The sequence below is a fragment of the Perognathus longimembris genome, chromosome 16 (genome assembly GCF_023159225.1).
Source record: "Perognathus longimembris pacificus isolate PPM17 chromosome 16, ASM2315922v1, whole genome shotgun sequence".
Classification (NCBI taxonomy): Eukaryota; Metazoa; Chordata; class Mammalia; order Rodentia; family Heteromyidae; genus Perognathus; species Perognathus longimembris.
In genome coordinates this window covers 2,621,797-2,639,208 of record NC_063176.1, presented here as the reverse complement: position 1 = coordinate 2,639,208, position 17,412 = coordinate 2,621,797, and the positions used below count along the sequence as shown (strand labels likewise).

The 17,412-nt window shown below is 51.1% G+C and overlaps 1 protein-coding gene across 1 annotated transcript in view; it reads right to left on the bottom strand.

The window, feature by feature from the left end:
• The window catches only part of Adamts3 (ADAM metallopeptidase with thrombospondin type 1 motif 3), a 175,515-nt gene extending 160,039 nt beyond the window's left edge, over positions 1–15,476 (bottom strand). The window contains 2 exon segments of the mRNA XM_048364859.1: positions 14,169–14,196; positions 15,408–15,476. Of these exon segments, the coding sequence (XP_048220816.1) occupies positions 14,169–14,196; positions 15,408–15,476 (97 nt within the window).
• Between the last annotated feature and the right edge of the window lie 1,936 nt (positions 15,477–17,412).

Sequence of the window (17,412 nt, the reverse complement as noted above, 5' to 3'; positions counted from 1 at the left end):
AGCTAGGATGACGGTGGCCTAAGCGACTGGCACCTACTTCCTTCTTGTCCTTCCGAAAGCCATTCCACCAGGCCACTGTAAAGACACCGGGACATGGACTCCTCTGCACGCACCCTCCCTTGCCCGGGGAGCTCATCCCGTCTCACGGCTGTGTTCACAGTTGCACACTTCCAGTCCACACGGCATCTGTGACAGGTTCTCCCACACACTCAGCTGCCTACAAAGTCCTTCGCGTGAGTCCCGACTCGACCTTCTGAAAAGTAATGTCAACATTCCCAATGCGTCCTTTGCAAAGAGATGGATGGACCGGAGGGGGGGGGGGATATGTTAAGTAGATCAGGCTCGGGGAGACAAAGGACACAAGCTTTCTCTCATACGTGTGGAAGCTAACATTAATTTATGCACGTGCAAGGAGACACGTGTGGGCTGTGTGCAATTACACACAAGTGCATTAGCTGAAGTAAGGAATCTTCGGGGCAGAATTCAAATAGCGTCATTCTAGGGCTGGGACTCTGGCCTTGTGGCAAGAGTGCTTGCCTCCAATAGTGTAATTCTTTAGAAAAACTAACTTAAGGCAAAATAAATAAATAAAAAGAATACCAGAAAACTGGCACTTGAAAGCTGGGAGACGGGTCGGGGATATGGGGGGTGGGGGGTGATGGGGAGGAGGAGAGAGTGCAGTTACATACGCTATCCGATCCATCCCCTATGAAGTCAAGAAAAGTGAGGGGAGCGATCGGGTCGGGAGCGATGAGGAAGAAGATGAAAGGGGGGACACCAATCAACATTCACTGCTCTCAAACAGATTCTTGGAGTAGTGACTCCTTCGTACAACTAAAGATAATAAAAGTATAACAATTAAAAAAAAACGATTGCCAATCTCCCAGATCCGTCCCTTCTCACAGCAGTAAAGGGCAACCGAGCCTCCAGTTACTCAGCCCCACGGACGTCCAAATCCTCCTTAACCCTTCACACACCACAAACCTAGCCTCTGAACCAATTCGACGGGTTCTACGTTCAGAATCTAGCCAGGCTCTGGTCACTCCTCACCACCTCCCTTCCTACTGTCCTAGGTAGGCCAAACCAACAGCACCTCCATTTTAGGTCTGTGTCCGGAGTTTTCTCTTTGCTTCTGTGGTTATCCTCAAAACAGACAGTGCTGCAAGTGGCGGATCATGTCAGTCTTTTCCTCAAACCCAATCCACAGCATCCTACATCTTAAAACTGGGAATTCCCACAGGGAGTGTTTTGTACTTACTGTTTCCCCCTAAGTGTCGCCATTCCAGCCTCTGACAGCAGCAGAGCTCCCTCCCTCAACCCCTTCAGGGTTTGACTTAAATGTGTCACTCTGGTTGAAATCTTTCCTGACCACCAATAACCATCCCATCACGATACTCCCTTCCATGTTTTTCCTTTCTCCACAAATCTTATCACCATCTGACCACCTACAAATTGTTTCTTATCCATAGCACATCAGCTTTGAAAGCAGTAAATCACTTTACTGTAGTTCCTCACTGCCTAAAACAAGTTGAAGTCACTCAATAAACATTTGTAAAGATATGGATGAATGAAATGAATGAATGAATGAATGAATGAGCAACAGTTCCAGCCTGAAGGTATGTACAGTTAGCATAGATAGCAATCTCACCACCAAGTCACCATTGACAAACCACAAGATGACATGTACCTAGAACCAGAATTCTGCTTGCAAAACTCATGCATATATCTCTCACAGTTCCCATCAATCAAGCATTTTAAGGAATTCGGGTCTTGCAACTTAAGCTACCAGCAACAAGAAATGGATGTACTCATGAAAACAGAGCTCCTGGAGGGCAGACGGCAGCGAACCCCATCCTCTGGGCAGGAAGTTAGCCCCCACTCTGCAATCCCCGTGGATATTCAGGGAGGGGCAAAGTATACCAGAAAACAATGGAAAAGACCTCAAAAACCCATTTCATCTTGGCCTCTTTCTACAAGTCACGCATCTCCAGAAGATGCAACTGCTTTCTCTTCAGTTAGGCTTGGAGCACTGTTAACCTGCTGCTGTTCCCTGGGAGGAAAGGATTTTCTCTGTGGACGTGAGGCCGTTCTCCAGGCCCTACCTCACCCTTCACTGGGGAAAGAACGATTTGTGTGGCGGCAAAGTCCGGAAGAGGTTTGCCAAGTGGAGCACCTCCTCCTCCTCCTCCTGCTTCCCCGGGACGAGGTTGGCCTTCTGCACTCAGTTCTCTGTATGGGTGCCACTCCTGGGCCTTGAACTCAGGAGCTGGGTGCTGTTCGTTCCTGAGCTCTTTCACCCAAAGCTAGTGCTCTGCCACTTTGAGCTGCAGCACCGCTCCTGGTTTTCTGGTGGTTCATGGGAGATAAGAATCTCATGGACTTCCCTACCCGGGCTGGCTTCAAACTGTGATCCTCAGATCTCAGCCTCCTGGGCCACTAGGATTACTGACACCGTCCTTTCTGACATCTCCTCCACAACATACACTGACTGATACGTTCTGATGCCTTCACTAGACCTGGCCGTATCTCGCATGCCTTTGTCGTCTTCCTCTGTGTCAGTCATCAGGGTAAAGGGCAACTGGACAAATCTAGCAGCGTGGCGAAGGCTGATCTCAAGCCCCAGCTTTCCCACGAAACTTGTGTACACAATCCTCGGACCTTCTGGTCTGAGCTGCCATAGCTCTGTCACGGCATTTGACACAAGTCATGCACTACATGAAAGGCTTACACTCTCTCCAAAGGAAAAGCCACGTGTTTATGTCGTGTTCTTTCGGCGGCTTTACGTTATTTGGAACAGAGGTATACTGTGTTTAAGTATCCTCAGAGATATCGTTTAAGGAGGCAGAGAGAAAAAAAAAAAAACAGGAAGCAAAGGAGAGAAGGGAGAGAAGGAGAAAAAGGAGGGAGGGCGTCTTTTCTTCTGGGGGGCAATGCTGTCTATGGGGTCTGGCGATCACTGAAACTCCTGGCGGAGGTCAGGAGAAGGAAGCCGGTCTCCTTCCATGTGTGCTACGGAAGGATACACCAATGTCTTCCGAAGGATACTGGCTATCCCTCCCAGCCATGGTAACGTTACATCCTGCAGAACGCTGAGAGGAGACAATGTCTCGAGCAGTACAGACAACATGGCGAAGACCTCAGTAATCCAGTACGAATCTCCCTTGTCATCCGTACATGAGCCAAGGAACCCCACGCTACCCTAGGCATTGGGATGCCTGAGCTGGGACCGTGTGGCCCACAGAGAGCTCGGGGCGAGGAAGGGGCTGGGGTGGCGCTGAGCGCTAAATCTTTAGAGTCAGAACGCACTGTCTTTGGATTCCGGTGCCAGCCCCATGAACTTTGTATCATCTTCATGCAAACCGTGGCCATGAGAGTGCAAAAGATACAGAGATCCAACCAAGTCAGACAGAGGAAGAACTCGCTCCGCTTCCCACACGGCAATACCTTTTTCAAATGAGCTGACGTAACCGTCGTCATCTCTAAGGAGAGCTATGGATGGAGGACGTCTGGTCTCCCATCCCGCCCATCCCCAGAACCCTTGTGATGACTTCTGCCCTCCACAATTCTGACCCAGCCCGGTGCCTCTGATGTTGCAGAAAGAGGACCCGACGTCCAGGTGGGCCCAGCCATCCCTGCCCCGTGACCCCCCCGGGGGGCTGGCCTGCTCTCCCAAGCACTGCCGATGAGCACCGTGGAGCACTCCCTCATCAGGTACAAATCCTCCGCATGCAATGGTCTACCCTGAAGAATGAGATCAAACCGGCATTTTCCCAACCGGCGCAAGAAGCTGCTCCAACAACAACATTCACAAACCCTCGGCCCAGGGCATGACTTGCATCAGAAGTGACGGGAGCCAGCTGCTCCAGGAGGAACGCAGGCCTTGTGAAGAGCGGACATTCTGAGCACACCACTCGCCCAAGGGCTCCGCGAGGCCATAAACACGCGTGGGGAAGGGAACACATCTTCTCTCCAAAGCAATTAAAAATTAATTGTGGCACATGCTGAAATTCTGCACAGAGCCAAATGCTTTTCTCTCACTTCATTCCACCCCCACCCCCAGGCTTTTTATCACCACAACACAGAAAGAGTCTCGGTTTTGACTTTTCTTTCAGTTGCAGATCTGGTTTCCTTGTCCAAGATTCTTCACAAAGCTATTTGAAGCAAAGGTAGTCACGGGGGCGGGCAGGGGAGGGGTGGGGGGGAGGAGGCTCAAGGGTTATTCATTATTAAGAATGAACAAATACTTGTGGACTTACAAATTCTTCTCATTTCTTAAAAATCTGACTGTATAATAAATATTTGTTGCAATTGCACAATGTTTATGTTCAAGAAAGTCATTTAGGGAAGAACAGCACATTCTTTACAGTCCCAGAACATAAAATCAGGTAAGAGAGGATCTTTCAAGAAGAGAAAATGCGAGAGTGAAGAAAAACATCCCAGTATTTTGTTTACTACATCTTCAAATGGCTACATAATCAACAGCAGGATAAGAAATAGAGGATTTGATAACAAATAGAAGAGCATTTGTTTTTAAGTGGGGCCCAAATGCCAAAAGTTTAACATTCCAATCTTTGTTTTCAGAGAAGCCCTTCTACTGGTCAGCTCTGCCATCGATAGACATTTTACAAACTCAAATTTATATTTACATATCCCACAAATCAACCTTTAAAAAAAATACTTCCTTCAAGTTTTCTGAGGGATGGTGCTTTTAAACATTAATGTTGAGCCTAGAATTTTAAACCCATGAAAATTAGAATGTGTCCCCAGGGGCAAAGCCTGGAGAAAAAAAAAAAATAAGACAGATAAGAAATAGGGGAGAACATTCTTAAAAGTTTTCACTAAATCTTTCTTCTGATAATTATATTTTCCAAATCTAAAATAGCCTAGTTCATGATTTAGCAAAAGTGGGAGAAACTAGGACATTCTACTAAGCCAATGCATTAGTTTACTATTGCTGCTCTAACAAATCCTCATACAGGTAGAGCCAAAAACAACCCCGGAGGTCGAAAAATCTGAAACAGGCTGCCCTGAGCCAACATGCAAGCGTCAGCAGGTGGAACTGCATTCCTTCTGGAAGGCCTAGCATCGAATCTGCTTCCTTGCCCTGCTCTCCTTCAGGCTTACGGCCCGCCGTTCTCCATCTTCCAAACCAGCGACCAACTCCCTCCACGGCTTCTATTGCTCGAGTTCTCTCTGCCCTCCCACCTGCACTGATAGGATGGCCGCCCCACTGATGCGGGATAATCCCTCTATTTTAAGATCACTCGGTGAGCACCTTTAATCCTCCTCTGCCTGGAACCAGAGTCACAGAGCTGAAGGAGTCCGCTCACCACAGCCAGCAGGTCCCGTGGAGTGGCTTGCCACCTTCGTGCACCGGTGTGACGTGCCATTCTTCCCTCCGAGTCCGCGACGTCAGGGGCACCGTGCCGTGGTGCACGCGGTCGGAGAGCGCGCTGCGTTCCTCAACCGCAGCGAACGGTGAGGAGAGGAGCTAAGGACTCAAGACAAGGCGCTCATAAAATCCTACTGGGCAATGTATGGAAGCCATCCCAAAAGAAAAGTGTCTTGCCTAGTGAAATGAAAGGGGGGTTGATAGCTAGGGATACTGAGAACAGGAGAACGGTGTTGACATCGAGTTGGGAGAAGAACACGACAAAAGTAACTCTGACGGGAAAAGAAGCCAATGCAGCCTGGGCTGCGGGTTCAGAGCTCTGTAACCATAGCTACTCGGGAGACCCGTGCGGGCAGCAAAGTCCACTGTCATCCCCAAGGAACTTCCCACCAGCTGCAAGTGGAGCTCTGGCTCAAGTAGTGGAGTGCTGGCAACCAAGCTCAGGGACAGCACCCAGACCTCGGGTTCAAGCCCCAGAACTAGTACACAAAAAAAGGAAGGAAGGAAGGAAGGAAAGAAGGAAGGAAGGAAGGAAGGACGGAAGGAAGGAAGGAAGGAAGGAAGGAAGGAAGGAAGGAAGGAAGGAAGGAAGGAAGGAAAGACAGTGTGAAGAGGGAAATAAACAGGAAGGAAGGGGGGAGAGGAAGGAGGAGATGGGAGGGGGAGGGAGAGAAGACAGGGAAGGACAGACAAGGGGGAGAGAGAGGGAAAATGGGGAGAGGGGAGGACAGAAAAAAACAGTTAAAGCAATTGCAAATGCTCCCTCCAAAATCCACAAAATTCAATTCTGAAACATTACCGATCTCAAGCATTTTGGATAAGAAATCCTCAACCTACATACATAAAATATACTTGGTGTTTAATCTAGGTGGAATAACTTTTTGGACCATTCCTTACTGAAGTCCTTCCCTCTACTGCTATATTCCAATAAATTAAGCAGAACGACAGGGAGATCTCAGCAGGAAGATAACATGTGAAAGCAGGACTCTCAAAGAGCTGTCACACCGTGAGCCAGTGCTTGGATTGTTTACAAGTCCCTGAAAGTCCATGCAAGCAAGCAAGCCTATTCAAATAGAGGAAACAGAAGGAAATACCTTTCTTTAGATACAAATGTGCTTTCTAAACATAATTCTGATACATACTAAGTCTCTTGTTCTAGCTTATTAAATAACTATGGGCCATCAACTTATGAATCTTTACATAAGTATTACAACTCTCTAGAGAAATGGTATTGTGTCCATGTTACTGAGGCAGGCCTCTGGCTTGAAAGTGAGAGTCAGGACTTGAAGCTACACAGCCAAGTCTGTGATCTGACTACTTGGTTAAGATGAAACACTAACAGGTCCTCCCTTGGAAATACTAATTTGATTTTAGGTTGGACTACGGACGTTTCCTATAAAACTGAGGTTTTTCTTACATACACAGGAGAATAACTCTAACTCATACCATTATTTAATCATTTGTGTGTGTGTGCATCTATAAAATCTATTTCCTAAATCTGAAAAAGAAATGCTAAATGTCTAAAATGATAGCTTTTGAGGATTCTGTTTGTCATTCTACACGTTTTTCTTAAAAACGTTTTATCAATCACTTTGAGAAATACATTCCATGCCTCTCACCGTGTGTCCTAAAATCCATAAAGATTCTTCCGGCTGAATCGGTGGCACTTTTATAAACAAGGGACTGACATTTTACCACAAAATCTCTGCTAGGGATTTACAGTTAGTCAGCGAAGTCAGGCACCCTTACTTGGAGCGTTAAGATGGATCGATTACATGTGGGAACAAAGGTTCCTTATGTTAGGAAATCCCTCCACATTTTCCCGTCTACATTAAACAACGCATAACTCCAAAATTCTATTCTACGAACCTGGGTAACTCTTCCTATTGTTCCAATAAAGTTATAGAAAGAAGTGTTTATAAACAGTCACATTTATTAGATACTTAAAAAGAAGAAAAACGATGAACTCATACATCTCTTTCAGAGACTATAAAAATTTTACTACAAATAGTAAAAGCTTAAGAAAGACAATTCAAAATTAATTTTAAATTAGACTTTGAAAATCATCATTTCCACTGGGCACCAGTGGGTCACACCTGCAATGCTAGCTACTCAGGAGGCTGAGGTCTGAGGCTTCCATTAAAAGCCAGTTCAGGGAGGATAGTCCCAGGACCTTCGCATGCACACACATGCATACGTGCACACACACACACACACACACACACACAATCACTTTCTCATAGAACTAGAAAGAGTTCAAGTCATAGAATCTTTTTAAAAGTCATTTGTTAAAAGCCGAGGATGTAGCTCAGAGGTAGAGTGCTCAGCTAGAATGCGCAAGACCCTAGGCTTGATCCCCAAAACCACACACACGACACACTTACAGATAACATATCATTTGTCAAAGCATACCACATGGGGCTGGGGATATAGCCTAGTGGCAAGAGTGCCTGCCTCGGATACACGAGGCCCTAGGTTCGATTCCCCAGCACCACGTATAAAGAAAACGGCCAGAAGCAGCGCTGCGGCTCAAGTGGCAGAGTGCTAGCCTTGAGCGGGAAGAAGCCAGGGACAGTGCTCAGGCCCTGAGTCCAAGGCCCAGGACTGGCCAAAAAAAAAAAAAAGCATACCACATTCCTTTTGCTCAGGAACCAACTCCTAGGGCCCTCTCCTGAGGTCATTTGGTCATGCAGACAATGACCTATATACACCACCACCCCGTGGTAGCATTCAGTATTGTGGGAAAGTGATTACACAACAAATTACAACTTATTAGCATGATGAGATTAAGTGACGGTCACAAGGAGTTTAAAAATTATACTAAAATATTATGCAAAACAATAAGAGGTATATAAAATAGTCTGTATAAAAAAAAATCTGGGCTCCACATACTATATATTGTGAATACAGGTTGATTAATACAGGTTGATTACTCCTTAATTAAAATACTTGGGCTTAGAAGCTGCTTCAGATTTCAGAGTTTTTCAGATTTTGTAATATTTGCATAGAGTTTACCAGCTCAATGCTACTCCAAAAGTCCAAGATCTAAAAGACTGAATTGAAAGAGTATGTACGTTAAATTGCCAGGTGCCGTGGCTCATGTCTGTAATCCTAGCTACTCAGGAGGCTGAGATCTGAGGATTGTTCAAAGCCAGCCCAGGCAGGACAGTCTGTGGGACTATCTCCAATTAATCATCAAAAAGCCGCCGTACTGGCTGGGGATGTGGCCTAGTGGCAAGAGAGCTTGCCTCGTATACATGAGGCCCTGGGTTCGATTCCCCAGCACCACATATAGAGAAAACGGCCAGAAGTGGTGCTGTGGCTCAAGTGGCAGAGTGCTAGCCTTGAGCGGGAAGAAGCCAGGGACAGTGCTCAGGCCCTGAGTTCAAGGCCCAGGACTGGCCAAAAAAAAAAAAAAAAAGCCGCTGTACATTGAGCTGTCATTCAAGTGGTAGAGTTCTACTCTCCAGGGTTTAGGCCTGGGGATTCAAGCCACAGAACCAGCAAACTCTAAAGAATATAGAAGTGCTAACGAATGCAATCACTTTGAGTACATGTAAAACATATACATCAAGAAAAATTTTTTTTAAAAACCCTAATTCAAAAGAATAATTCAACAACTTAAGACTAACACAGCTTAGTAATAAGAGCTCACCATTATTACTAAGGAAGGATGAAGGGAGAGTTTCCTAAATTCTAGCAATACCCATTCTCTTTGAGGAAGCAGTAGAGCTCCATCTAAGCCATTGTCGATTTATACAGGCAACGTCTTCTATGAAAACCGGGGGCGTGATTCCTTTAGCAGTCAGTTTGGAACTGCCCCTCACGGATTTCCAAGGCTGTCTGAGTTGGACACTTCCAAGCAAGGAATGCTTAGAAGTTATCACCCAGAGGGCGCAGACAGCCTCCGGGAGTTCTTAACACGCTAAGCAGTGCTATGGTTTGAGACAATGACAACAGTCATTGCATGGGTGGGGAAAATTTCATCTCAACAGAAACGGTAAGCTTCCGTGAGAGACCGAAGCCACCCGCTGCAGAGCATCTCTACCTAGGGAGCTGGAAGCATTTCACCTCAATAATGACCACGCCCAACAGAGGGGACCAAAGGACAAACAGTAAAGCCAACGCCATGGTAATGAGCTAAGGAACTAAAACTCTACCCTTTACAAAAGAAGCTTGTGTGTGTGTGTGTGTGTGCACGCGCGCGTGTCTACACTGAGACTTGAACTCAAAGATCAGGTTTCTCACTCAAGGATAGCACTTTACCACGGGAGCACTTACAGCACTTTACCCCTTCCAGCTTTTTTATGATGAAATGGAAATGCAAGTCTCACAATCTTTCCTTCCCAGGAGAGCTCTGAACCGCGATCCTCACACCCCGGCCTCCCGAGTCGCTAGGATTACAGACATGAGCCACCAGCACCTGGCTCAAAAGATTTTTTTTTTTTAAACCTTCTCCTCACACACTTTGATATTACTGCTGGCAAATTCGATCGGCAGATTTTAATCTTAGCTTCTCTTGTTTCCCTTGAAGCCAACAACAGGGCAAAGGTTTCCAAGTAGATTACGGTGGAAACTGACTACTATTCCAGAATTCAGTTTGGCAATAGCATAAACATGCAGAAAGAAACGCATGCAAGGCCGCTCTGCTCTCTGGAGTGACACTCCTAGTCACAAGAGGCCTCCGTAACGCTAAGTGATTAATTGCACAGGCACTGTCATTATCTTCACTCTCCTAGAGACTAAGTCTGGGGGGAGAGGGAGCACCCAACAGGGCATTTGCCCATTCGGAACATGGTTAAATCCCAAGATGATTAATACCCTGCTTGCCAGGTCCAGAACTGCTTGATGCGCGACCGATGTGGTAGTCATCAAGCCAGAATCTTGCTCTCATGGAGTCTACCTAGTGACGGTGCTTGCTCACTCTACACCAACGAACGGGAAATGCCTCACACTAAATCTTGAAACTCAAATACCTGAAAATGATGAAAAAGCATCCCTCAGTAGACGAGACACAGGAGAGGACAAATAGGAAAAGCAACGTGTGTGTGTGTGTGTGTGTGTGTGTGTGTCCTGGCTTGAACTCAGGGCCTGGGCGTCATCCCTGAACTATTTTGCTCAAAGCTAGTACTCTACCACTTAAGCCACAGCTCCACTTCTGGCGGTTTTTTTGTTTGGTATTATTATTATTATTGTTATTGTAGTTAATTGGATATAAGAGTCTCGTGGGCTTTCCTGCCCCAGACGGCTTTGAACCATGATCCTCAGATTTCAGCCTCCTGAGTAGCTAGGATTACAGGTGTGAGCCACTAGTGCCCCCATACAACCTTATTTTTGAAAGAGTGAAATGGACTGGGACTTCCAGCTAGGGAACAGAAACCGGGCAGAGAAAGAGCAACATGCCCCAGTTGCAAGAAGTTGGGAATAGGAGACGGTGTAATGGTTCTACAAGCCTTACAATGATTCTTCCTCCTCAAATGGTACTCAGGGAATCTCAGAGTGATGGTTTACCAGACAAGATGACTTGGAATTCTTTTGCACGCTTTCCAATTTCTACGAAACCATGATGATTTCCCAAGCCGCATGGGTCACAGAAGCCTCCGGACCCAGTGAGGCCAGCCAGCAGCCGGTTGTCCACAATTACCCTCAGGCATCCTACCAGGGCATGTGCTGAGTCGGAGGAGAAAGAGCTCCTCGGCGCGCCACAAAACTATGCGAATGGTCTCGTGGAACATTCTTCCCCCACAGGTACGCCAACACACGCACGGATACGACTGTGTGTATCAGTGCAGGTGTGGGTAGAAATAGCTCTTCTCACTTGACAATGAGGCCCAGGATCAAGCCAGGGTTCAGAACCCACTTGTGCACTTTTCTCTAGAACGAATCCTACTTTCCATATACCAAAAATGTATTTTTCCACTAGGTGAGAGAGAAGGAAACTTCCCATAAGACACTACGCAGAAAATAGGCCACACATGTGCTAATCTACTTTCCCTCCACCTAAACAAAAGCCATCCGGCTACTAAAGAGTACAAAACGTGTTACTCTACTAGAAAACCTAAGAGACTGACGCACGCTCACTTCCATGGAAGGAGCAGGCCAGAGACTGAAGCACGCTCACTTCCATGGAAGGAGCAGGCCAGAGACTGAGGCACGCTGCCCGTCTGCCTGGTGATCCAAGCGCACAGAGACTTCACTTTGTGACGCAGCAGCGAGCTGGAGACTCATTCACGCCGTTCTGCACACTCACCTTGCCCAGGCTTGTTTTAAATGTAATTCCCTCGCAATTCATGGTTTATTACTAACTTGGGTTTCTCTCTTCTTGAGACTTCACTCAGAGACCACTCAGAGCTGCAAAATGTCTCCAGCCAATTTGTAAGGGCAGTAAAATCTACAAGCGATGTGAGGCTTTCCTACGTATCACTGATCAAGTAGCACCTCTAGGCACATACATAAAACCACTTTTAGATCAGTTATTGGGAAAAGAAACCCAATTATATGTACAGAAGTGCATTTCATCAAGCCTTCAGAACAGTAGTACCTTTACAAATGGATATGAGGAAAGAGAACTATGACCTCTGTCTGCAGTAGTGAGGTTTTGCTCCCTAGAAACTCTACACCCACGCCTTCAGCCTTTCTTGCTTTATTTTTCAAACTGAGTCTTGCATATATACCCAGCTAACTGTTGTCATGATCCTCCTCCCCAGGTTTTTCCCACCTGGCTGGAGTCACAAAGGCCCCCCCACCAACCTTGATATTGGTTGAGGTCTCGGTTAGCCTAAAAGCTTGATGCTCCTAGTTTCTAGCTGCCAGATAGCGAGGATTACCGCTGTGGACCACCATGCCCAGCCAAGATTTCCTTAAACATAACATTTTCAAAACCCTCCAAATCCATCAATTTGACTATAACCCCAAATCAATGCTACTCTTTTACTATCACAAGATGAAGGGGTCAAAATATTTCACATATTTTTCCTTCCCTTAGTTATACTTGAACAAGACAGATCAGAGAGGTAATAAATAAAAGAGAAATTCTATAGCAGGAATATGGAGGCAAGTAAATTGCCAGCAATTCAACCAAAAAAATACCGCCAGTGTACTTCTTCAAGATTGCAGACTCATTCTATCTCTGAAGTTAAGCACACTTGTACTAGTTTCTCTACCATGCCCAAACTCCTGAAGTAATTTCTATTAACAGAAAGATTGGACTAAAGTCCATTCCAAAATTTGGTGCATGACAGCACCTAGGGTCTAGCTGAAAATGTATTCACCACAATAGATTTTATTTCCTGAATGCCGTCAATCACAAAGAGCAAGCTCCTCGCAGACCTTCCGTTTAGGGTACATTCCCAGTCACCCCTCTTTCCCTCTCTTCTGCTCTTGCCACTAAAGGCTAGGATGCACCAAGAAAGGCATGTTGACATGCCAATAGATAGCACGCTACATACACAGGCAGCCTTCAACTCTACCCTGGTGCACAACTGCTATGCACTCAGTAGAAACCATACTTCTTTCATATTTTTTTAATCTTTCCCCAGACTAGTGATAAGCAGTACCCTCTTCACTCTCTTCCAACGTTGTCCAGCAAGCAGCAAGGCACTGTTCCCAGTGAACCACAGAATCACAAGTCAACAACCCATCCGCAGCAGAGGGAGAGGCTGCTATTCTATTTGTTAGCCCGAGTGTATTCAGGGTACTTTCAACTTACAGTGGGTTTGTGGAAAGTAAGCCTACTGTGAGTCGGGGTGCACCTGCACACATCGCAGGGTGACCCCAGTGAGTCACAAACACGGGCCTTCACCGGGCAATACAGAGGACCGGTGCAGAACCTTCATTTTCCTCCTCCACTCATCCCCACCTCACCTTGTGCCTGTGTACATCAGGTGACACACCGCGCAGAAAGCAGTGAGCCTGACATTTTGTAGATGGCCAATGACTTGCAACTGTGTTTACAGCAGCCCTAATCTTCTGAGAGAAAAGGTTTACTCCTGACACTGGCACTTGAAAAAATGCAGGATTCACAGACACTGATACCCCGCAAAAAAAAAAAAAAAAAAGTCATCATTCGACTAAACTGCGTATTCAGAGACGTTCTTTGAGTGCAGCCGGGCTTCTTGCCCAATGACTTTCAGTCTATGCCTTTACAACATCTATATTATCAATAGCTTCAAAAAAAATTTTTAAAAAGGTCTTGGACTTTGGAAGGACCTGGTACAAGCCGCTTTACACCCTCGGAAACTTAGATGCTTCACCCCAAAAGCGGGAATAAGAACCCCCCCCAAGCACCAGCTATTACTGAGGTTCCAGCTATCATTTGTGAAATGCTCACCCGTAACTTGAGCACTGAAAGTGAGTTTCAAGCAGATAGATAAGTCATTAAGGGTTTATCAAAAGCAGGGGGGGAAAAGTGGGAAGGAGAGCATTTCCCTCCCTCTACTTCATTCTTCCGCTTCTCACAGCTTGCACGAGTTCTGAGCAGTGTGCGTCTCACGGCTACAGCAGTGGAGGGCTTGATTTTGTGAGCATCCATTTGGAGCCCTCAAATAGCCTCCAAATACACCCCCCCCCACACGCTTGTACAGGGCCAGTGAGGAGGTGATGCAGAGAGGCCAGCCCGAGACCAGCCGGGTCCTCCTCCAGAAAGAGAAGACGGGGAATGTCCCCGGCTACACTGTTCACCTCCAACAGGAGGATTTGTCAGAAGCAGTATTTGCTGAGCTTACTTCATTGCCCGCTTTCAAGTGAGATAAGATGGACATCTGAGAAGGAGGCTTACCTATCGGCAGGATTTCTCCAGGACCAGCCTAGAAAGCAGGGGGAAAGGAAGAAAAAGAACCGGTTACTGGGTTTCCTCTTATCACCTTCTGCCATTAACGCTTTTGAGGACCTGGCTAATCAGGAGACCTGGAGACTGGGCGAGCTGCCTCAAGGTTACACCTCGGTTTCTGGAAGGTTCTTGGGACAGCAGCAGGAGCCAATTTCAATAACAATTTGGGGGCAGGGGGGAGGGAGGTGAAGGGAGCTAGCTTTCATTTTAAGTTAACCCTAGTGATGCCCGCAAAAATTAAAAATCAAACAAAAAACCCCAAAAATCCACACAGGCAGCCGACTCTCCAGGAGCGGATCTGGATGCGAGTCTCTGAATGAAATCGGGAAGGGGGTGGGGGGGGTCCTGACTCTCCGGGGGGGTGGGGCGGGGGAGGGGGTCGGGTTGGAGAACCCCACTTTTATCCTCCCGTCCAACTGGACAGCCCAGGGACGCCCCAGAAACGCACGCGGAAGCCTGTGCGCCCAGGCTGCAGGCGATGGACCGCGAAGGGCCCAGGCCCGGCTGGGCCCCCGAGGGGGGGGGAGCCGGGAAGGGGGGTTCGGAGGGCACCCCGGCTCTTCCCCTGGCGCCCCCGAAGGCGGGGGCGGGAGGGCCGGAAAGGAACAGAGCTGCCGTCCCTTTAGCTTCATTTTATTTTTGGGGGAAGCAGTCGTGCGGAAGGGGGGGTGGTAGGAGAGGGGATGCGGTGGGGGGGGGGTGACCCGGCGGCGGCGCCTCCCTGCTCAGCCCCCCTCCCGTCCTCGGTTCCCCCCGCTCCCCAACTGTCAAACTCCAGCCGCGCGCCGGTGCGCCCGGGACACGTGTCTCCAGGACTGGACGGGACGGGACGGCTCCCGGGGCGCCCCCGCGACTTCCTGACCCCCCCCTCCTCCCCTCCCCTCCTCGGCAGCGGATGCCCCAAGCGCCCCCCCCCCCGGGGGATGGGGAGAGAGAGCGAGAGAGAGGGAGACACCCCGGCTCCGGCGCCGCAGCCCGAGCCCTGGCATCCGAGTCCGCCATCCACAACTTCATTCACCGCCCCGGGAGCCCGGGGAGGGGGGTGGAGGGGCGGGCGGGCGGGCGGGGACGCGGGGCGGGGTGGGGGGGGGAGCCTCAGGTGCGCCCCGCGGCCGCGGTCCGGAGCGCACGGGGGCCCCGGGGCCGGGCGCGGGGCGGGGGGGGAGGGAAGTTTCGGGGTCCGCTTACCTGGGCCCCCGCCGCGGCGCGCACGTCGGCCAGCGCGGCCGCCGCCAGCCACAGGGCCAGGAGCTCCATCCCGAGCCGCCCGGGGCGCGGCTGCCCGGGGCGGTGGGCGCGCGGGCGCGCGGGCGGGCGGGCGGCGCACAAAAGGCGGGCCAAGTCCTCCGCGGTGCGGGGCGGAGCGGGGCGGAGCGGGGCGGAGCGGGGCCCCCGCACCGCGCACCCGGCGCGCGCCCCGCGGGACGGTGCCGGCAGCCGGGCGCGGACGCGGGGCGCCCCCCGGCCAGCCCCGCGCGGAGCGGCCGCGGCCGGCGGGAGCCGACACCGGGGGCGTCCCGGGGGCAGCGCGGGGCGGGCGCGGGCGGCCCCGGATCGCGGCGGCCGGGGCGGGAGTTGGCCGAGCCGGGGAGCCGGGGAGCCGGGCGGGCGGGCGGGCGGGCGGGCGGCCGGAGCGCACGCCGAGCGGAGCGGAGCGCAGCGCAGCGGGGCGGGAGGAGCCGGGGAGGCCGGGCCGGAGGAGCAGGAGGAGCAGGAGGAGCAGGAGGAGGAGGAGGAGGAGGGGACGGAGGAGGGGACGGAGGAGCGCGCGCTGCGTGTCCGGCTCCCGTCCCGAGGCTCGCGGCGCGGCCGTCTGCGAGCTGCCGGCGACCCGCGGGGCGCTAATAAGGCGGCCCGGCCCTCCCTCCCTCCCTCCCTCCCGCCCCCCCGCCCCCCACCCCACCCCGGGGCGGCCCCTCCCGCCGCCGCGCCCGCGTCACGCGGGGCCCGCGCCCCCCGCGCACCGCCCGCCCGGGCTGCTCACCGGCGCGCACGCACGCACGCTCGCGGGGCTCCCGCGGGCCCGGGGGTGGGGGTGGGGTGGGGGGGGAGGCCGGGGCCGGGCAGGGGGCGCCCGCGTCCGGGACCCGCGGGGCGGGCGGGGGGGGCGTGTCCCGGGGGCGGGGGTCCCCCACTCCGTGGGCCAGGCCGGAGCGGTGGCGAATGCACCCCCGCCAGCCTCTCCCCGCGCCCCGGGCCACGGAGGGGGGGGGGAGGTCTGCGCAGAGCAAGCCCGGACCTCCCTCCCCCCCCCCCCCGTCCCCCCAAGTTCTCAGGACGCGGGGGTTTCCTGGCTTTATTCTCTCCAGACACTCATCACCTCCCCTGGTTTGGGGGGTGGGGGGGTCTCACCTCCCCCTCGCGGCTCCTCTCTCCCCCATCTCCCCCCCCTCGCCCCCCTCCGCTGCCCCCTCCAATGGTGTTGGCGGCCGGAGCGAGCCCGTCCCCTTCTCCGCAGCGCACCTGGAGGCCCCCGGGTCCCCGCGCACCCGGAGCCCTGCCCGAGGTGGAGAGGGCCCCGAGGCTGGGAGAGGGGGCCCGGCCTCCTCCGTCCCCAGCAGGAGGGGCAGGTGATGGGCGCGGGGGGGGGGGGAGGGCGTCCCCCACACCTGCCCTGGAAGAAAAGCCCCGCGGGGGCCCCCGCCCCGGATGGAGCCCCGGCGAACGCGCGGGCTGGAGTTTGTGTGGCTGGGAAACTGGTCCAGAAGTCATCCTTCCTGCTCTTCCTTCTGTTTCCCGTTGGAAGCACGGAGCCTTCGTGCTTTCCCATCGTTGTGCTGCCTTCTTCTTCCCACGTCGCCGAGGGAAAGGCTGCTGGGGTGATGGAGTCTTCTCAAAAGTCAGACCCACCCGGGATACTTGATGGACGAATGACCAAACCGGGTACCTGTACGGCCAGACCCAGTCACTGAATGCCGTTAGAGTTGATTGTTAGTTAGAGTCAGGATCAGACCCTGGTACTGACTTACTTGCTATCCAGGAATGCTTTATTAACTTTTGCATTTAGAATAGCTCCAACCAATGTCTAAAGTGTTGTCACTGTGCGCGGATGTTAAGAAAGTACTAGAGTAGAAACCGAGAGAGCGAGGCTCTACTTCCCCTGACAGCTGTCTTAAGACTTACCTTGATAGGTCGTTAGCCTTCTACTGGGCTTTCTCTCCCCGGAGATAGGTCAGCTCTAAAATTCCCTCAT